This window comes from Rhinolophus ferrumequinum, chromosome 3, assembly GCF_004115265.2.
Source record: "Rhinolophus ferrumequinum isolate MPI-CBG mRhiFer1 chromosome 3, mRhiFer1_v1.p, whole genome shotgun sequence".
NCBI classification, from domain to species: domain Eukaryota; kingdom Metazoa; phylum Chordata; class Mammalia; order Chiroptera; family Rhinolophidae; genus Rhinolophus; species Rhinolophus ferrumequinum.
The window spans coordinates 8,876,225-8,898,483 of NC_046286.1; the positions used below are offsets into that span (position 1 = coordinate 8,876,225).

A 22,259-nucleotide genomic window follows, 5' to 3' on the forward strand; every position below is an offset into this window, starting at 1 on the left:
CACTGATAATGCCAGATCCTCTCCCGCGTGTGGTTGTTGCCCCATCCACTCCGCAGCCTGTTCCAAAGTAGGGTCCAGGGTCGTCAGGTTACTAGAGCGGAGAGTAGACTTGCAAGGCCGGCGCTCTCCTCTCCACCCTTAGCAAATAGCTTGTTGGTATTAAACAGAGGCCTGGGCTTCACTGTTTCTCTGTTGGGGCCTCTCTCTTTTATTCATCTGTGGGCTAATTATTCTATTAGTGGTTTTGTTTAGGTACTCTCAACCTCGATATTAAAAACGATTAAAATGGAAATAAGGTGACCCTTCCTCTTTTTACAGTGGCAGTTTTCATTAAGATATTTATTGATTTTTGTTTCTTCTATTTTCTCTCCCATATAGGTCTGGTTCAGTGAGAAGATGTTTGAACCATCATTCTGTTTTTATACTGGATATAAAATTCCCTTGTGCAAAACCTTGGACCAGTATTTTGAATACATCCAGTCACTGCCCTCCCTGGATAACCCCGAAGTCTTTGGGCTTCACCCCAATGCTGATATCACGTAAGTTCCTAGCATTTTTTTAATTTGAAGGACTCATTTGTAACTCAGCCTGGTAAAGACGGTGCATTTTATTTTCTCTCCTAGTCTGTCTTCTTTCACTTCTTTTTATCTTACTGTGAAAAATAGTGTCATTTCCTGTCTCCCAATTACAACCTTGTCATATCTTGGCTGCTCTCCCCTCACTAAATCCTGGTGCTCTGGAGTTGATGACAGCATTAAAGCTCTAATTTTTGCATTGATTACTTCTCCTCTGTCATGTCATAAAACCATTTGCTGTTATTGGTATTGATGATCTCCACTGATAGAACAGTAGTCTCCCAGCTCTTTGTCTCTTGCCTCCAAAAAAATCCATTAAAAAATAATAGTCATAAGTAGAGTCTAAAAGGGCCAGGAGGGTAGAGAGAGGAGGATGAGGAGTTTTCTTCCTGCTTGATCCTCCCTCTCATGGTCCGTCTCCCTTACTTGTCACCAGCAACCATCTGTCATGAACTGCCCACAGAGGACACGGTGCAGTGAGCAGAGGAGCACAGGGCACAGATGCAGAGCTTGGGAGGAAGGGCTTGGGGGTGGGGGTGGGGGTGCAGCTCAGCATGAGGTCCCTGCCCCAGTCACTGAGGTGCAAGGCAATGAGTAAAGGGATAAAGAAACACACTGAGTCCCAAGCCCCTTCTCAGACTCTTCCTTTTGATGAGGTCTCACCCCTCATCCTTCTAGAGGTCCCTACCTGAAAGCAGGACCAGCCAGCTCCACAGAGAGGGCTCCCAGAAGCCCAAGTTCAGATTCTCCTCTGGATGGTCATTGCCTCTGGCCCGTTGATGAAAGACCCCAAAGTTTGTGTCCAGGAGAGTGATTTCCAAGTCTCCTCTGGTCACTCTAACCTGTAATGACTGAGGAGGAGTCCGCTGTGTCTCTCTCCGTCACTTACCTGCTGCTGCAATTTTCACAAGCCTGTGATGGGGCATGGATGTTCTCACCTGGTTCTCTGCCCTCGCCAGGCAGCCCCCTGGTCCCAGGGTGCTACCATTGCCTTGTCTCTCCAGCCTTGGGCACGCACCCTGACTCTCGCATGAGGCTTGGCCTTCTGGCCTCTCTTGTCACCCACATTGATTCTAACTTCTCCTTTCCTCTGATCTCTCTCATGTTCTTTTCATACTCAAAAGACCCACGCATGGCTAACACTCCTTTCAGACCCCATGACAGAATCACGATGGTTCTTTGGTGGCAGCTCTAGCTGTTATTTGAAGAATCACAGTTGTCATAAGTTAGCTAGAGAAAGGAAAACAGTGAAGAAATAAAAAGGATTCCTCAGGGATTCGTTGGAGAATCAACTTAAACATCTGAAAGAGAAAACCCAGAGAAATAGCTTTGCTTTAGTTGACTTTTAAAAACGTAAGTCAGACCATGTCATTCCTCTGCTCAGAACCCTCCCAAGGCTTCTGTCTCAGTCCAAGTCAAGGTCAAAGACCAGCAGTGACCACAGGTCCAATCATCATTCCATCCACCCCACCTCTCAGCCTGGTCTCCTTCTGCCCCCGCCCCCACCACCACCACCAGCTGGACACTCTCCTGGACACCACCAGCTCCAGCTCCTACTAGCTTCTTATTACTCAGCCCAGATAGCTCCCACCGCTGGATACTTGCACTTCCTGGTGAGTCCTTCCCCTAGATATCACTGTGGCTCAACTTTTCACCTCTTCCTGTCTTTGCTTAAAGCTCTGTCACTTTTGCAAGAAGCCCTCCCTGGCTGCCCTATTTAAAAATTGCAAACCACTCCCCAGCCCCCGTCTCAGTCTCCATCCTCCTTGCTTGTTTTTTTCTATAGATTTTTATCATCAACTGAAATACTCTCTATTTACTAACTTGTGTGCTATCGTCTATCTGCCATCATTGAATATCAGCTCCATTATGTTGAAACTTCTGTCTGTGTTCACTACTGTTCCTCCAGTGCTAACCAGTGCCCGATGCTCAGGGAGTGTTTGTTGAATGGGTCAGCAATACTAAATTCTTCTACATCGTGAAGAATCCAGCGACTGGGGATAGTTCCTGTGAGTGGGCAGAAAAACAGCCAATACGTTTTAATGCCCCTGTAAGTTAGCAGATGAAGTGGTTCACACACAGGGCTCTGAAATTTGATTCCATCCTTGGCAAGAGCACGAGGAGTCATGAGAGCTGGTTCCTAGAAATCTGATCCTGTCAGGTGCTACAGGATCCTGCCAAGGAATACATAAAACAAGCTTGACACCAGCTCACCCTGCCTTAAAGGGATGGCATGCCTGTGCCCGGGTTACCATGCCAGTATGGCTCACCAGCTCTCAAGAAAGAAACCAGAGCTAGAAAAAGTCCAAAGAAGGGCAACTCAAATGGACTCCAGATGGGAGGCAATGATAGAGACAAAGCATTTTTTCCCCCTTGACTTTTATTTTAAATGACTACAAACCATCAGAAAAGTTGTAAGTACAGGGAACACTCATATGCCCTTCACCTAAATTCACTGATTATTAACTTTCTGTTCCATTTGTTTTTTCTTTTTCTATATTTATACCTCTGTGTATTTATATATCTACAGCTATATCCATGTATAGCCACATCTATTTGTGTGTGTGTGCACGCGCACATACTCGTAGCCCCTCTCAGTGGACAGAGCTAGGAAATAGGTATTTTTAAAAATATCATAAGCTAATACTAATAACTCCAATCAGGGCTCCTCCTTCTCTTCCTTCATTCCATATTGATATCGTCTTCTCCCATCGTGAGAGCTCCAGTTCCCACCAACTTCAACACATTTACTCGCTTTCTCCGAAATAACGCCACCAAAAACACTACCAACAACAAATGTGCTAAGTGCAGGTCAAGATCTCTTTGCTATTCTTTTTGCCCTTAGAATAGATCTCATTGAGGGTGCACAGGATACTATGTTCAAAAATCACTCAGATTTTTTTTTCCTGTGTGGTTGTGCTATCAATTGATACAGGTACATTCGTTTGTTTCTATTTGTATTACATTTTAGATTTTTTCCCCCATTTTGTTGATGGTTTTAAATATATGGAACATGAACACGATTCAAAAGTCACAACTAGACATAAGGTGTTTTTAGAGAAGTCTCATTTCCACCCCATTGCCCCCTTTCTTTACGGGCAACCAAATACATTAGTTTCTGGTTTATCTTCCCTGTGTCTCTTTTTGCTTATACGAGTACATACGTACATATATATTCATATTACCTTTTCTTATACAAAGTTGTGCATATATATATAATTTGAATATATAATTTTGTGTCTTGCCTTTTTCACTTAATAATGTATCCTGTAATCACTCCATATCAGTTCATAGATATCTTCCTCATTTTATTTTTTTTCTGAGAAGTCTGCATTTGTCATAGGTCTGGATCCAGATGTCATTAGGTTTAGGAAAGTGAACTGAGTCTCCTCTCAGTCTTCCTGTTCTCAGGGAAGAGGGGTGATGTTTTCAGTGCTCTGTTATTTGAGTGGAGAGACTGTCTATCCATCTGGACAATCCATCTCTAAATGCTTCTATTGACCACGTCACCCAGGAATCCAAAGGGTGCACTTGCACGTGTGTGCACACGTGTGAGTATGCGTGCGCGCGCACACACACACACACACACACACACACACACACACACACACAGAGGCCGGCTGGACCAGGAGCCCGTGTTCAGCAGGCTGCCAGGAAAGCAGGTGCCGGGAGCTAATCCTTAAGGAGCTAATCTGGAAGGGACGCCCAGTCCTCCCAGTACAGCCCTGATGGCTTGTGGCCAGCGTCCTGGCGGCCCAGGAGGTGTCAGCTCCTGGTCACAGGTGACAGGCTGCTTCCCAGATGATCTGCATGGCACCGGAGCGCAGGGGAGCTGGGCCCCGGTGCAGGCCAGGGAGCGGGTGGACTCCGGGAGTCTCCCAGGCAGGCCCGGGTGTGTGCCGTGCGGCCAGGAAGACGGGGAGGCAGTGCATCCGGGCCTCCAAAGGGTGGGGCCCCAGGAAGGAGGAGATGAGGCCCAGGAACAGGAAGGGGTAGGTGGTCTCCATGTCCTTTCGGGGGCTCTGAGGCAGTGGTCCGCGTCCTGTCGCTCCGGCAGGCCTGAAGGCCTCCGTGTCTCGGGGCATCCTCGGGGTTGGCAAAAGCCTTCTTCCGCAGCCTCACCAGGCCAGTGATGACGGCCACCAAATACAGCTTGATGGTCGGCAGTGCAAAGCAGAGCAGCACCTGGCCACTCGCCACGGCACGATGGGCGCAGGCACCTTAGCAGCGGGAGCGCTGGGGAAGGCGCGAGGCAGGCGGGGCCGGTCGCTGTTAGGGCTGCGTGCTCCGTCCGTCATTGTTTGCATGTGTCATGGTTCATTCACCCGTTCGCCTCTGCATGGGCACTGACCTGTGCATTTCCAATACTTTGCTACCACCACCACCCCAATTCCTCAATTAATCCTATGCTTGTGGTTTCTCACATTGTTGGAGATGTATTTTCAGAGCAAATTGCTATGGGTGAGATTGCTAGATCAAGCATTAGTGAATATTGCCGAATTCCCTTACTGCGCGCTGTGCTATGTTGCACTCTCACCAACAAGGTGACAGTGCCTGTTTCTTCAGTCTCATCAACAGTATCTGTGAAGTTTTGAATTTTTGCCGACATGACAAGTGGTATCTCAGCATAATTTGAATTGATTTTCTCTTATTTTGAGTGAAATTGAGCACATTTTCCTACATTTAAGGGCAATTTGGACTAATAGGCCATCTTGGAGATCATCTTGTGTGATGATCTAGCCCCAGCTTAGGGACGATGTTGGGATGGAAAGGGTAGAGTGAAGCTGCAGGGCATGTCCAAAAAGGGAGCTGATGAGATTTAATGAATAGAGCAATGGCTGAGAACCTTCTACAGCTTTCATTCATGCCTCGCTGCTACCTGTGGGGTCGAGAGGGCACAGCCAGCCTTCATTGTCTTTTGGCAAGTGTCTCTTCACAACTATGTCCACAGGCCAATATGCCATTGCTGGCAGACATCTTTCCTCAAAATAAAGTGTCAGGATCTTGCAATCTCTCATCACATTGAGTGAGGTCAAATAAAAAATGCTAGACCTCTGCCTCAAGTAGAGGATTATTTCTGTTAGAGACAACTAGCCAGCCTGTAAGACCTGTGGCTCTTCCCTTCTGATCTCCATTCTTAATTTCCCATTTGGTCTGTCATAGGGTCTTCCCCACTGGCGCCTGCTCTCCTCTTCCCAGAGACCTGGCCCTCTCCTGGCTCCTGCCGGGGCAGTAGGCTCTGTTCTGCAGCTCTACGTTTAGTCATGTTCTCGGTCTCTGGGTGAGCTTTGTCCTAGGTTTGGTGCTTCCTTCCTCTGAGCTCTGAAAAACCTGGTGCCTGGAATCCTAGCCTCACTCTGCCTGGCAAGTGAACCTTCTTGGAGGGCTGCGCTCCAATCCCTCGTTGTTCCCTCACTAGCCACCAGGAGGCAGTAAGCAACAAGAGACACAGCTTCCCAGCTAAAACCTACCCTTAGTCTCACTCCCAAATACACCCTTCCTGCTCCAGCAAGATGTAAGTAAATCTCCAAATTCTGTGTGAAATGAAGGATGTAATCAAATGTTTCCCTGCCATTTCTGGTCTGGGAGTTGGGATGATGGAGGAGCTGGGAACAGGAGTGTATTTCAGGAAGAGTTAGAGTCCTGCTTGGGGCGTGTTGGTTAGGAAAGACAGTGAGTTGTATCTGAGTGGAGTGAGAAATGTGGACTGGAGCCCAGGTGGGAGGGTTGGGTGCATTTGTGCAGAGATAACAGTTGAAGACACCACAGTTGAAGACGCAGATTCTCTGAGATACACTGGCTGAATCTGTGAATGCCTTGCAGCTAGACAAATTCCTAGTAATGGACCTGACTGTTCACGTCATTCAATAGCACTCTTGCTTCCAGATATGCTCAGGGGCTGTAATTGGGCTGCTGGAAAGAATCTATGTCCCTGCTCATCAGAATCTGCAGTCTGATGTTAGCATCCGTAAATTTGAGAGGAAAGGGAGATTTGGGAAAGGGGACACAAGTCCCTCTCCTCAGTCCTTGCTTAAGAATGCAGAATCCTTGAGTAGGGGTAAGGTGGGAAATTAAGCTGAATAAATTATTTAAAATAAGTAAAATTTCTCCCAAGAGCTTAGGTTCCTTGGTGACAGGAACCATAAAATGCATAGTTTAATCACATTGTATTATCTAGATTTATAAGGTACCAACAACATTGCATATGCAACTATCTCTGTGTCAAAAACAGTTATTTATTTTTCACTCCTTTTCTCATTAGCAGTTATGCATATTTTTCTACCTTCTGAAATTTATCAAATGTTGTACTACAACTTTTATATTCATCTCTATGCAGTTTAAATTTAATTATGGTCCTTTATGTGTTAACTGACACTTTGGAATTTCAGATTAAAAAAAAAATTGTGCTCATCGCATTTATATCCATGACCACCCAACAGAGATGATCTGGATGACCCTAAAACTACCAACTGCAAGACCAATATGAGCATCTTCCTACATTTACTCCAAGGAGAAATTCTTCTAGAAGTAACTCGGAACCAGAGCTAAGGGAGAGTTACAGTTCTTGTTCTTTATCTCAGAGCATTTATTTATGGGAACTGTTTCCCTGAAAGGCTTTGAGTTTTGAGGCGTATCGAGATATTTGCAGTTCTCCATTATAGCTAGCTAAGGAGGCTTCTCTGCCTTTTCTGTCTTCGCAAACATAAAATCACATTGTGGAAAAGGAAATGTAAATTGTACATACAGCCTTGGCATTCTGTGCCTGGAGTGCGGTTGGGAGAAGATCTGGGTCAGCTTTTCAGGGATTCTTCCCCACGTCCAGGTCTTAAGGGCTATTCTCAGATCACTTCATGAACGATAAATTAAATGACCCACCACAGAAGTGATTTCTTAGGTCACATCCAGCAGCAGCGTCTCCATTGGCCCCGCCCTGGGGTGCCGGTGAATGCAGCTGGTGCCCACCGGCCAAGAGCAGGGTGGCCGTGACCACGGCACTGTATACTGCTGGCACCCAGCCACTGGTGCCGAGCATTTCCAGAGAGATTCGAGCTGGAGGTGAGCCAAGAGAGCGCCTGAGAACCCCAGATATGGGGTCTTTCCCCTTTTTATATGTACTTAGAACAGGTAGGAAGAATGAACTCTGATTTTCTTAGTATGAATATGGACATTTACTGTGGTTTTCTTCTATCTAACCTTTGAAGATCTGCGGTATATATATATATATATATATATATATATATATATATATATATATATATATATATATATGCTTGTGGAAAGGTGCCAGGGAATAGACAAATAGTAATGACAATATACTCTACTTTTACCATAAGAAGAAAAAAATCATTAAATTTTCATGCCCTTTAAATATTGGAGAATTGCTCTGCTTTATATTTGAGGTTTAATAAAATTCAAGCCAACTGGCCTCAATTCAACAAACGAATATTGAAAACTTACTTTCTAGCCACGTTGGGGATTAGTGAGATGCCCTCCTTGCCCTGGAAGCTCATCATCTTTTAGGGAAAAGAAATGAATGGCAAATAGTACTATGTAATTCAGTACGGTAAACTCTAAAATCAGGACACACACACACACTATGAAAACAAAGGCAAAGGAGCAATACATTTCAACTTAGGGATCAAAGTAAGCTAGTGAAAGAGGCCACATCTGAGCTGTGCCTTAAGGGATGTGCAGGAATTCTCAGGTTAGAGAAGGCTTGGGAGAAGTGACTGCAGCCGGAGACAAGAGAACAGAATGCAAGGAAAGAGGAAGACAACGAGCAGTGAGGGTGTATACATGTCTCAGATCATCACATTGTACACCTTAAATACATGTAATTAAAAAATAAATAATAAGACACTTTTAGCACAAGTGGAAAAAAAGACATAGATTAGGGCACATACAGGAGGGAAGGGGCACGAAGATATAAAGTGTGTGGTATATTTGGGGAACCAAGTCCAATGTGCCTGGAGTCTGGGGGGAGGGGGAAGGGCTTGAAGAAAAAAGTAACCTACCCGTGATGCTGATGCCAATGCAGAAAGTGGCTTTTGGAGATTTGGGGCATCGTGTGACGAGCTTGGGACAGTTCTAAAGGCAGGGAGGATGAAGGTGCTGGAAATTTCTAGATGGATTTGAAAATAGGACTTGGAAACCAAGGAGAGCCGGAGAGTGACATCAAGGAGGAGACAATGTGTGAAGTCTGTAGGTTGGGGGCAGCTGAGCGAACACATTGATGTTGTTAAAGGAGACAGGACAGGGAAGAGTTCACGGAGGGAACAGGAGAATTAAAACAACCAGGTGCGTTTGGAATTTGTTTAAGAAACAGAGCTCTTAGGCGTCAGTGGAAATGTGGATACACGGAGTTCATGATAAAGTCAGAGATGTTACGTTACCTGTAAGATGCCAGCCAATGGTGATACCTACACCTTCTCTAACATAGCAATTCACCCACATGTTCTGTCTTTACTGTGTACTAGGACGTAATGCTAGAATGAGGTTATGGGTATGAGAGTCACATACATATTTAAATTTCTGAATAAATTTCTGTTACATAATAACATCTGGATCCTTGGCTTTTGATAACTTCATCTCGTTGTCATCAGCTATTTTCATAAGATTTCCCCCCCTTAGAGTTATGTGTATACTTTATATGACTTTTAAAAGCTGGAACAGTGCCATCCTTCAAAAATCAGTAATGGATTGCAAATGCCTTTTAGTGCCACTTTATTAGAATGTTTTGTTCTCTATTCATATATTCAATTGTACGTGTGTTTGATATACTTATCTTTCAACTTATTAAATAAATGTCCTTTGGGACATTTTAAAACCCCAACATCTGAATAGAAGTGGCTCACCAAAAAATAATAAAATAAATTTAAAATTATATGTAAAATTACACAAAGTCAATTTTAATTTATTAAAAATCAGCCTTTACCTTATTGGTCTTTATTGTGAAATTCCTATGTTTAAAGATAATGTGGAGTTAATTCCCCAAGTCTGGTTGGATTGCAAACATTTACTAGGTCTGATGCAGGCCCCTCATAATCACTGTTCATCATGGACTGAAAGTCCAGCATGTAAAGCATTGTGGCAGGTGCATTGACCTTAGCCATGACTTTGGAAATGATTCAGTTGTTTGAATACGCAGGTTTGGGTCCAGATGTGGTAGGTATTCTACCTGATAATCAGATAAAAATGCTGAAGACAGAAGCATCTCCTCTGCTGCTCAGCTGATTTCCTAAATAAATTAAAGGTCAGCTGAACAATTCAGGGTTCCCCCAGTTTGCACAAAATGCGTCTTTTTCATAAGCAAAGAAGCCTGGAAAACTTTAGCAGTTATCCTTAGGATTCTGCCGGTTAGGGCCATTTCCACAAAAGGTTGTTTAATTCACACCTGGGGATGAAGAGAGAAAGAGGTGTAATTCTTTCATTCCATATGCTGTGAGAAAATGCAGAAGGGGTGGGTGGGATTAGTAGGGATTTGTAAAATGCAATCCAGTGAGCCTGAAATATTTGTCACTAATTCATCTCAGTTGAGTTCTTGACACTTGTGGTTGGCTTTGCATCTGGGGGGTTATTTTTTTCCCTTATTTTTCAAAATGTAAATGCTTTTAATCTTCTTTATTACAAAATTGTACTTTCTCATTGAGAAAAATAACCAATGCAGAAAATAGAAAGTAATAATTGAAACAAAAGCTCATTATACAAAAATCCCACTATCAAAATACTCTTCTAGGTTTTTTCTCTGTCTATATACACAGCATTATCAACAAAAAAAATCAGATCATACCTGTTTTTTGTACCATGCTATTTTAGTCAATAATCTCAATTCAGTAACCTTATCTTATCAATAAACATAGAGGTACATCATTTTTACCAGCTGTATAGATTTTTATAGAGTGTTACTAGGAGTTATTATAAATACTGTTATAAACAGTCTTGTGTATTATCTTTGTACACTTGTCTGTTTCTTTTGAGAACATATTGAATAAGTACAAGAGCATTTATAATGTCTATAAAATATAAAGAATAAATATAGAATGTTGCTTTTTTGCACCACTGTTTCTGTTTTGTTTCTTTTCTTCCTTTTTGACTTTTTACTGAATATGAGTTTTTCTTATTCTATTTTTCCCCTTTGCTAATTTGTAAGTTTTGTAACTCTGTTTCTATTCTTTTACTGGTTACCCTAGACATTTTAACATCCATTTTAAATTAAGCCTAAAATTACCGTATTTTGCCGTGTATAATGGGCACTTTTTTGCCCAAATTTGTGAGGGAAAAATAAGGATGCGCATTATACATGGGTAGCACTAGTTCTGTATCTATATAAATGTTTTTAATCCTGTTGTTTATACTTCTGAGTTGAAAGTGTAACTCTAGAAGTCAATAACGATATCCATATGAAAAACACCCTGGAATACAATAATCAGTTTTGTTGAACTTACAGTGAACTTGCAACGACGAAGAGTTCTTAGCCTTCTATAAGGCATAAATATCATAAATTTGTTACCGGTACATAAAATTTCTTGTACCATAATATATTAAAATGATAAATGCTAAAATTCCTTTATAATACAAAAGCAAGTACCTAAATGTCAACAAATAAAAATTTGAATTAAAAAATTAAAACAAAAGATTTTTTCCCTGAAAGTTTGGGCCAAAAACATGGGTGCGCATTATACACGGGAGCACATTATATATATACACGGCAAAATACAGTAGTATCTTTACCTTCTTTCCAATCAAAACCTCTCAGATAACTTGAACTACAGTCATTCCTCTCCTGTTATTTCAGTATTTTAATTTTATCTTGTTTTTTTAACCCCACAATTAAACACACTACTTGTTTATACCATAATGTTTACTTAGATTTACCCATGCATTGACCCATTCTTTTCTACACTTCAAACCTTCCATCAGAATAATTATTCTCCTTTCTGAAGTACCGAGTGTGCAAAAACTGTATACAAGTGGACACTTCGGTCAACGTTGTTCAAGCAATAGTTCGCTGTAATCAGAAGTGTCTTGGTGCTGATGGTAACCACTTGGAGCTCCTCTTTTAATTGCAGAAGTCAAATGTGACTTGCATTCATCTTTTGTTATTGATATACATTGAGCATTACAATTTTAATACAATTTTCCTTTTTTAAAATGTGTATACATTTTTTTGGCACCCTCTGTGTATCCTTCAGAATTTTCTTCAGTGAGGGTCTGTTGATGGTAAACTCTTTTGTTCTTGTGTGAAAATGTCTTACTTTGCCTTCCTTTTTTGAAAAACAGCTTTATTGAGATATAATTTACCTATTATAAATTCATTCATTGTAAATGGGCAGGCAGTTCAATGATTTTTAGTAACTTTACAGAGTTATGCAACCATCACCACAACCTAATTTTAGTTAGAACGTTTTCATCACCCCAAAAGAATCCTTGTACCCATTTGTAATCAATTTCCACTTCCACTCCTGGCCTCAGGCTGCCACTGAACTACTTCTGTCACTGTAGATTTGCCTTCTCTGAACATTTCCTATAACTGGAATTATATACCATGTGGTCTTTGTGGATGGATTCTTTCACTAATTTAGCATAATGTTTTTGAAGCTCACCCATGTCGTAGCATGTATCAGTACTTTATTGCTTTTTATTGCCAAATAGTATTCCAACATATGAATAGACCACATTTTGTTAGTCTGTTCACTGGTTGGTAGACATTTGGGTAGTGACCACTTTTTGAATATTATGAATAATGCTGCTATGAACATTCATGTACAAGTCTTTGTTTATTTTTATTTTTTTTATTTTTTTATTTTTTTTTAAGATTTTATTGGGGAAGAGGAACAGGACTTTATTGGGGAACAGTGTGTACTTCCAGGCCTGTTTTCCAAGTCAAGTTGTTGTCCTTTCAGTCTTAGTTGTGGAGGGCGCAGCTCAGCTCCAGGTCCAGTTGCCATTTTCTAGTTGCAGGGGGCGCAGCCCACCATCCCTTGTGGGCATTGAACCGGCAACCTTGTGGTTGAGAGGACACACTCCAACCAACTTAGCCATCCGGGAGCTCAGCGTCAGCTCAGCTCAAGGTGCCGTGTTCAATCTTAGTTGCAGGGGGCAGAGCCCACCATTCCTTGCTGGACTGTAGGAATTGAACTGGCAACCTTGTGGTTGAGAGCCCACTGGTCCATGTGGGAATCGAACCGGCAGCCTTCGGAGTTAGGAGCATGGAGCTCTAACCGCCTGAGCCACCGGGCCGGCCCTACAAGTCTTTGTTTAGACGTATCTTTTTATTTCTCTTGATAGATAACTAGAAATGTAATTATTGAGTCATGATTAATCTATCCTGAACATTTTAAGAACCTGCCAAATTGTTTTCAAAAATGGCTGCACCATTTTACAATACCCTCCAGCAATGTATGAGGGTTCAAGTTTCTCTACACCCTTGCCAACAGTTGTTATTGTCTATTTTTTTTTATTATAACCATTCATGTAGGTGTGAAGTGGTATCTCATGGTTGTTTTAATTTGCATTTTCCTAATAAATAATGAAGTAAGCATCTTTTTTACGGGCTACTAGCCATTAATACAGCTTCTTTGGTGAAATATCTATTCAAATCTTTTATTTTACCCTCATTCTTGAAAGACAATTTTGATTGAAATACAATTTTATGTTTGTAGTTATTTTTATCCTAGCAGGTGGAATACAGTAGTCTATTTTTTTCTGTTTTCTATTTCTGCTCTTGAGGAATTGGCTATCAGTCTAATTGTCATTTATTTCTAGATAACCTGTTTTTCTTTCTGACTGCTTTTAAGACAGTCTCTTTGTTTTTTTGGGTTCTACAGTTTCATTGTGATATGTCTTTATATGGATTTCTATCTATCTGTTTGTTTGCTTGTTTATCCTACTTAGGATACACTGAGTTTCCTGAATTTGAGAATTCAGATCTTTCATCAATTCTCAGTTGTTATTTCATCACGTATTATCTCTTTTTCATTCTCCCTCTTCTATCTTTTTGAAACTTTTCTGAGATGTACGTTAGAGCTCATCACTCTAGCCTACATATTTAGCTTCTCTTTCATATTTCCTATTTATTTTCCCCTCTGAAGCATTCTAGATGATGTCTTCAGATCTATTTTCCAGTTTTGTTATACTTTATTTGGCTCTATTTAATCTGCTGTTTAATCCATTGTTAACTGTTATAGTAGGCAGATTAGTGGACCCCCAAAGATATCCATGTCCTAGTTCCCAGAACCAGTATATGTGACCTTATGTGGTAAAAGAATTTTACAGATATTATTAAGCGTAAGGATCCCGAAATGGGGATGTTTTCCTATATCATCCAAGTGGGTCCAGTTTAATCACATGGGCTCCTAAAAATGGAAGAGGAGACAAAAAAGTGGATCAGAGAGATGAAACAGAAGGAGTAAAGACTCAAAGCAAGAGAGGGACTTAATCTCCCTTTGCTGGATTTAAATATGTACGAAGGGGGCTATGACCCAAGGAATGCAGCTGGCCTCTAGAAGCTAGGAAAAACCCTCACCTGACAGCCATCAAGGAATGGGAGACCTCAGTCCTCCAAGAAAGTGAATTCTGCCAACAACTCAAATAAAGGAAACAGATCTTCCCCAAAAGCCTACAAAAAGGAACCCATCTCTATTGGCACCTTGATTTTAGCCCCATGAGACCTGTGTCACTATAAAATAATAAATTTGTATTGTTTTAAGTCACTGATTTTGTGGTAATTTTTATAGCATCAATAAAAAACTAATACAGTTTTAAATTTTATTTTATGTTTTAATTTCCAGAAGTTCTATTTGGCTCTTTTTCAAATGTGCTATTCATTTTATGGTTTCTACATTTTCAGTCACCTTTTAAAATTCTTCAATATAGCAAAAACATTTTATAATGTGCGTCTGAAAATTCACTATCTGAGATCTTTGCAGGTCTGGTTCTGCTTTCTGTTCTTTCTAGTGACTCTTGCTCACAGTGCCTTGTTTCTTTGTCAGTTTTCTAACTTTGACTATGAGCTCATGTCTATTGGAAATTAACTGTTATATTCTTTGAGACCTGGAGTGAAGGCATATTGTTGCAGGGAAGATTTGTGTCTGCCTCCACCAGGTGCCACCTGGGACTTCCTGGGTCCATCTTAAAATAAATTTTTGGCTTGAGGTTTTTCAAATCACATAGGTAATATGAATGCATGTTAATTAATGTCACAAATCTGGTGAATTAAGAATTCTCAGGAAAGATTTTTTTTCCTACTCAATGTCAAGCTAGATAGACCAATTTACCTATAATCCCCTTCTGACAGGTGGGTCATTAATACTTTACCCTTATACTGAATGTATGTCCCAGATTTATGTAGGAGACTCCTGTTAGACTTTCCACCTTGGATCTAGGGCTTCCCTCTCTCTCACTGTACCATCCAAACAGCAACTCCAGAACACCAGGGATTAGATGATGTCTCCAGAGTAAAATCTGGCATATCTCTCTGAATTCCAGCTTTCACTTTGTATTTCATTGGACCCTGAGGATTTCTTAGTTTCTTGCCAGTTCAGTAATGTATTTAAAAAGCTGTTCTTCATATCTTATCCAGCATTTTTAGATATTTTCTATAGAGTTGTTCAGAGTAACAATTGCACTATACAGTCAGAAATGGAAATGTCTGATTTTCTCTTTGGGATGAACTTTGGGATGTAAAATTGCTAAATTAAAGGTCTGTCCTTTAAATTTTTGATATATATAGCGATATTACAAAGGCATATCTTATGTCCAAGGAAATAAAACATAAAAACAAATTACTAATCTCAAGCATTCATTGAATTCCTTTTAGATTTGCCTCTAACACCTATGAAAGGAGGTACAAATATAATTTACATCTGGACAAGAGAGAAAATTTAGAAACAAAACAAAACAGTAACCCAAAACTAATTATGTGACGTTAACAGTTGGCAAATTAGGCATTCAGAAAAGACAGAAAAATTTAAATGTGGTCATGCCACACCCTGCTTGGGACGTCTTCAGTGGTTGGCTATTACCCTTAGGGTAATGTTCAGAATCCTTAAAGTAGCCCACGTGACGTGCATGATCCGGCCCCTGCTCCATCACCATCCTCATCTCTCCTCCTAGCTCACTGGCTACAACCTCATGGGCCTTGTCTCTGTTCCTCAAATTCACAAAGTCCTTCTCACCTTCAGGCCTTACCTCTTACCCAAATGTCCTTTCTTTGCCTCCCACCCCACCCGACTTTGCCTGGCCAACCTGCTCATCTTTCAGGTCTCAGCTTACATATGATATTTGAAGAGAGAGCTTCCCTGGTCTTCCAATGTAAATCACTTCCAACACCCACACATCCATGTACATGCACACATACACACACACACACACACACACACACACACACATACATATACCATCCGTGTGTCAAGACTGCTGGTTGACTCAGCCACTTTGGGACAAAAACTAAGTTCATGTACCTCAAAGCCTCTGGTCAACCCAAAAAGAGCTAGAGAGCAAGAGTGAGAAAAAGAGAGAGAGACAGACAATAGTGTCCTAAAAGCATCCTGTTCTTTTCTCCACAGCACTTATTCCGATGAGATTGACTAAGGTCCCCCTTCTCCACTAGAGAAAGGGACCAAGGCGGGGACCTGGTCACTGCCATATGCCAGCACCTAGCTCAATGCCTGGTACATAGTAAATCTTTATTGAATATATGGATTATTTTAAAGAGGGGTGGCTGCACTTAGACACCTTGGAAATCATAAAACAAGTGGAAAGTGAGAAAATAAAACAGAAAAGACCAAAGAAATCTTAATAATTGATAATTCAGTGAGGAACTATGAATGGTGCTCTTTGATCTAACAAGCTGTCCTACGAGGTCAGACAATTAAGTTCATGAACTTTCCACTGTGTAAGCACACGGTAGAACGTTTGCGAACTTAATCATCCAACGTTCATACAATGGTAGAGTCTTAGACCAGCCCATAAGCCGCGGAAAATAAAAGGAGGTGGGCTTTGTCCAGCATGAGGTATTCAGGTTAGCTACAAGCAAGATTGTATAGCACTGCTTTGGCCTATCAAGGATGATTGTGGAATCTCTTTTCCTGAAGAGGGAGAGCTTTACATTTCTGTGATGTTCTTGATGTCCTATTAGAAACAGTAGAATGGATCGCTAGTTTTTTATTCCTATAGGTTGGTGGTAAATTTTCCCTTTTGGGGGCTGGGTTTGATTCAGGTGATTCATCATCTCATTTTAGCTGTGATAATTATCTCTGAGGGTGCATTTCCCTACTACATTCTGAACAGTTCCCTCTTTTTATCAGGTATCAGAGTAACACTGCTTCTGCTGTTCTTGAAACAATTACCAACATTCAACCCAAAGAGAGCGGAGGTGGAATGGGAGAGACCCGGGAAGCCATTGTTTATAAATTATCTGAAGATATGCTGAGCAAACTGCCTCCTGATTACGTTCCTCACGAGGTAAGCTGTGCCCTTACCCCCGTGTACAGGGCCATCTTTGGGTTCCACGGCGCTGAGCCCAACCCTGGGACAGTGTGTTTCAGTCCCTTCCTCTCTGCTCACTCCTTCTTCATTTTCAGCTCTTTCTTTTTACCCTTTGGTCTTCTCTTCCTTACCCTTCTCAAGCATCCTACAAATTATGATCTGCATTTTTTCTGACACCTTCCTCCATTTCCTTTTTACCCCACTTTCTCTTTCAATTGTTTTTTCTGTACCTTTTTCCCATCTTTGGATTCCTCTGTCTTTGGATCCCCAGATATCTTAACCCTCTAGGCTGGAAACTTCTCCCTCCCTCTCTTACCTAAGCTTGCTCTGTTCATCCTTTAAATTTACCCCTAGTTTTTGTTTCCTGCCCTCCATTTTCCAGTCCCTTCAACCAGGTAATAGGGAAGCTGTTTAAATGAATTCACTCCCCAGTTTGGGTGGCAATAATTTTCTACTTCTTGAACCTCCCAGGTGTTTACTTATTAATCTAAGTCGGTTTTACTTAATTTTTTTAATTTCAAGACCCTTTTACAAAATAATTGAGGACCCCAAATAGCTATTTTTTGTGGGTTATACTTACTGATATTTAATATATTAGAAACTTAAACTGGAAAATTTCAAAAATATTTATTAATTTACTGTAAAATAACAATAATAAACCCATTACATGTTAACATCAATGACATTTTTATTTTTAAAAAGTATATTTTTCAAAACAGAAAAACAATTGAGAAGAGTAGGGTTGTTTTATAGTCTTGCAAATCTCTTTAATATCTGGTTTAATAGAAGACAGCTGGGCCCTTACATCTGCTTCTGCATTCAATCTGTTGTCACATAGCTTCTGCAAAACTCCACTGTACACTACTGAGAGGAGGAGAGTAAAAAAGTCAAATAATGTCTAAGTATAACTGTAAAAAAAAATGTAACCTTGTGGACCCCCTGAAAGGATCTCAGGGACCTTCAGGGGTCCCACACTACACTTTGAGAACTACTGATCTAAATAAATCTTTAATTGTGGTCAAATTTCTGGATGACCTGAAAGTTCTGTGAGAGGTCCTCCAACATGGTCCTGTCTTCATGCGAGAGGACATGGGTGTGACTCTGGCCTCCTCTCTCCTGTTCTTAGCCTCCACCCTTCATTGGTGATGGTCAGAGTTTCACCTGACTCCTAGGCTTTGCTGAGTCGAGTTTAGCTTTTCAACCAAAATGTGAGAGGCTGATGCCCTAATGCAGGTGTAACTGTGGTCCTGTATCTATCCTGTCTCTGAGAAAAAATGCATTTGTCAGCTAGGAGCCCCTAATCCTCCAACCTGTAATGAGTACCCCCAACAATTAAAAAAGCAAAACCATTTTCTTGTCTCTTAAAACAAATTTTGTTTCCATTGTGTAGATGAGTACCAAGACATTTAGCCAAGATTCTGAAATCAATGACTTCACATAGAGATAGTTATAGTGAGGTGAGAATATTTTTTTAATGAGTAAATATTTTAAGTACATATTTTCAATGGTTCATTGTAAACGATCTTCAGAAGACAGATGAGGCATAATACCTGCCTTCCAAGATGTTAAAAACTGGCATGTGAAAGGGAGATAAAACTGACTCTGTACGACAAGAACACAGGTTGATGTCACCAGAGGAAGGTTTCAAGACCTTGGGACAATTTGAGCTGTCCAGGGTTGGTCGAGGACACTTCACCAAGATCTCTGTTCTGGCACTATCCTGGCAGGAACTGAGATTGAGGGATGTCACCAAGTGGGTTGCTATATGGGAAAGAGTTCATATTAAGAGAGCAACAACTGCTTCCTCTTTCAAGATCACTTACTTTTTTTTATTATTAGTTTCAAGTGTACAAAACAATATAATAGTTAGACATTTACACTCCTCACCAAGTGATAACCTCCCTCCCCCAATCTACTATCCCTTTGGCATCGTATATAGTTGTTACAATTCCATTGACTCTACTCCACTTAGTTTTTAATATCCTTTATTTTCTAGAAGAAATGTAAAGTGAATTTTGCAACTTGGAATATAATTATACTTTTGACTTCCATAGTAAACACGAAGCCACATTACTGTAGAAACTACATTACTATGTGGTCCCAGAAACATAGAAGAGATCTTATATGAGATTATAGTAAATCTTTCATTTTATTAAGAAAAAGACAATTTCAGGCTAGAACAATAATCATACTCAATATAAAATCAGTACTAAAATCAGATTTTCTAGAGTCTAAGTTTTTCTTAAGCATGTCTCTATTGCAAGTGAAGTTTCTCTTTTAAAACCCTAAGTAGGGCAAGGCCCTGCTTGTTTGGGCTATTAGGTACTAAAGTTACCTGGGCTACTGATTTGACATTGTAGCCAATACCTGGGCTTACTTTCCCACTTGTGAGGGTTGCAAAAGTATTTCCATAATTTCCCCTTTCCTTAAGTGTGAATTTGCACAGAGTAGTCATGATTTAAAGTGAATGATGTATATGCCATTGAGGCTGAAGGGCTCAGGATGAGAACAGGATAGTGCAGCCTGTAAAAAATAAGTTCTAGAACCAAATTGAGGAGAATGCCAGAAGGTTGGTGTGGGGACAGAGCCCCAAAAAGCAGTTTCCAGGCTCTCGGCCTCACATAGAAAGGTGCTGGCTCAGGTAGTAAATGGCCACCAACTGTGATTGGATGGCCATCAGCTGTGGCTAGTTGGCCGTCAGCTGTAACCAGTGAGCCATTGGGCGCTAATATAACTGCCGTGACTACACTAGCAAAAATGGGGGAGCTAGCAAGAAGATGGTGACTGAGGCTGCAAGTGGAGCAGTGAGGGTTGAGAATTGTGTGGCTCCTGGTTCCTGTGTCTCCAACCCAGCCGCCAGCGAGAATGAATATAGTAATATGTGTCATGCAGGGTGCCAGGCGGGGTCTCTGGTCCTGCTCCCCACACAAGAACGCAGGATATGGCTAGGCCAAAAAGGAACACCCACGGAGCCATAGGTAGGGGAGTCATACCATTATACTGTCACTGGCGGCTGGGTTGGAGACTCAGGGACCAGGAGCAACACAATTCTCAACCCTCACTGTGCCGCTTGCAGACTCAGCCACCATCTTCTTGCTAGCTCCCCCTTTTTTTTGCTAGCGTAGCCACAGCAGTTATATTAGTGGCCAATTGCTCACTGGTTACAGCTGACGGCCAACTATCCGCAGCTGATGGCCATTTGATCACAGTCGACGGCCATTTACTACCTGAGCCAGCACCTTTCTATGTGAGGCCGAGAGCCTGGAAACTGCTTTTTGGGGCTCTGTCCCCACAATATGACTCCCCTATCTCTGGCTCCGTGGGTGTTCCTTTTTGGCCTCACCATGTCCTGCGTTCTTATGTGGGGAGCGGGAGCAGAGACCCCACATGATACCCTGCATGACAGTTGGTGTGGCGGACGGAGTAAGGGACCTCCACTGGCGTGTTTGCTGCGGATTTCAGTATCATTTGCTCTACCTACACAGATAGTCCCATCCCAGCTGTTCAGCTTTACATCACTGCTTCCCTCTGAGTTTGTGCATCCCCTCTTCACCTCTCGCTTACTAGAAGTGCTTCCCAGCTGCCATAAAGCACAGGTGTCCATCGCTGAGTTGGGAACTTCTGTGTCACACCAGAAAAATGAGGAGGGTGGTCCAGACAAGTCGGAAGCTGATCACCCATCTGTGACTCCAGAAGGGGCAGTGTGTGTCTCCAGCAGAGAATCCCACAGCTTACTGGTCTCTGGTGATTCTTCGGGCTGGATCATCACTAAATTGTCTCTCACTCCCTGTGCTTATTCTTACCCCTCCTACGCCGGCAGCTCTTCGAGTGTGGGCCAGCAGAAAGTTCCAATCTCTTTATGAGTTCTTGCCAGTAATCAGAGTCAATCTTTTCTTAGGCAGATGTCACTAAATTGAAATGTGTATATGTATCGGCTTATTTTCCAGTAAATGTTGTATTTTATTGTTTCCACAGCCAGAGGCTTTTATAGTGATCTCTTCAAAATGGTCAATAACTGGTAAACCAAAAGGAACAAATGATAGGTGCTTAATGACCCTCCTGCAAAATCAAATGTTTTCATTGGTTAGATTAGAAAGCCTCACTTTCATCACCCTAGCCCGGGCAGCAACCATCTTAGGAAACTGCAGCCAATCACATTCACTGGTGACTGTTCTGGAAAGATTTGGGCTGTATTAACTTTCTGTGACATTTCTAATAACGACTCTGTAAGCATTGTGAAAAAAAGTATTGCAAACTGTACTCTTATGAAGGGTAAATTACAAAAGAATACTTAACTGACACTTAGTACTTAATCATTTGAAAGGGGGAAAAGGTACAATTTTATTTCATCTTTTTAAAGTATATTTCCAATTATCAACTAAGTACAATCACTAGGAAATAAAAATCATTTCAGTTGAACAGTAGTTTTGGAAGCCCAGAAAATGGGGGAAATTAATGGCAAGTTTGGTTCTTTAGAGTTCATTTTGGCCGCTGGAGATACATCTAGAGGAAGAAAAAGAAGAGCAAAAGGAGAAGTCATTAAAAGAGAAGTGACAGATGATTTTTTTTTTAATCTCCTTCATTATATTGTATATTTTGTTTTAGGTGAAAGCTCGTTTGATAAAGATGGGACATCTTAATTCAATGAATATATTTCTGAGACAAGAAATTGACAGAATGCAAAAATGCATCTCAATACTTCGCAGTAGCCTGAGTGACCTAAAATTGGCCATTGAAGGAACAATCATTATGAGTGAGGTGAGCTGTTTTTATCTCAATAGTTATTTCCCCCTGTTGTGGATTTTTCTTCTCCTCATATTTCAACTTTATGTCTCTTAGAACTTGAGAGACGCCCTGGACAACATGTATGATGCTCGCATCCCTCAGATGTGGAGAAGAATATCCTGGGACTCATCCACACTGGGCTTCTGGTTTACTGAATTTTTAGAAAGAAATGCTCAGTTTTCTACTTGGATATTTGAAGGGAGGCCCAATGTATTCTGGATGACTGGTTTCTTTAATCCCCAAGGTATGTGCTCATAGAAGAGTGGGCAAACCTGGAAGATGTGGGGCGTTGTATAGTATCACGGTGTGATGGACGCATCCTACATAAAACGATATAGAAGGTCAGCCTGTTGAGAGCTGGACACCTGCTTTCAAAGGTTGGAGACCACAGATGACCCTTCCGTATTTGTT

At 41.3% G+C, this 22,259-nt stretch overlaps 1 protein-coding gene across 1 annotated transcript in view; it reads left to right on the forward strand.

Moving 5' to 3' along the window:
• Nucleotides 1–22,259, forward strand: part of DNAH8 (dynein axonemal heavy chain 8) — a 335,302-nt gene that overhangs the window by 298,334 nt on the left and 14,709 nt on the right. Inside the window, 4 exon segments of the mRNA XM_033102419.1 lie at nt 379–539; nt 16,883–17,039; nt 21,669–21,821; nt 21,903–22,092. Of these exon segments, the coding sequence (XP_032958310.1) occupies nt 379–539; nt 16,883–17,039; nt 21,669–21,821; nt 21,903–22,092 (661 nt within the window).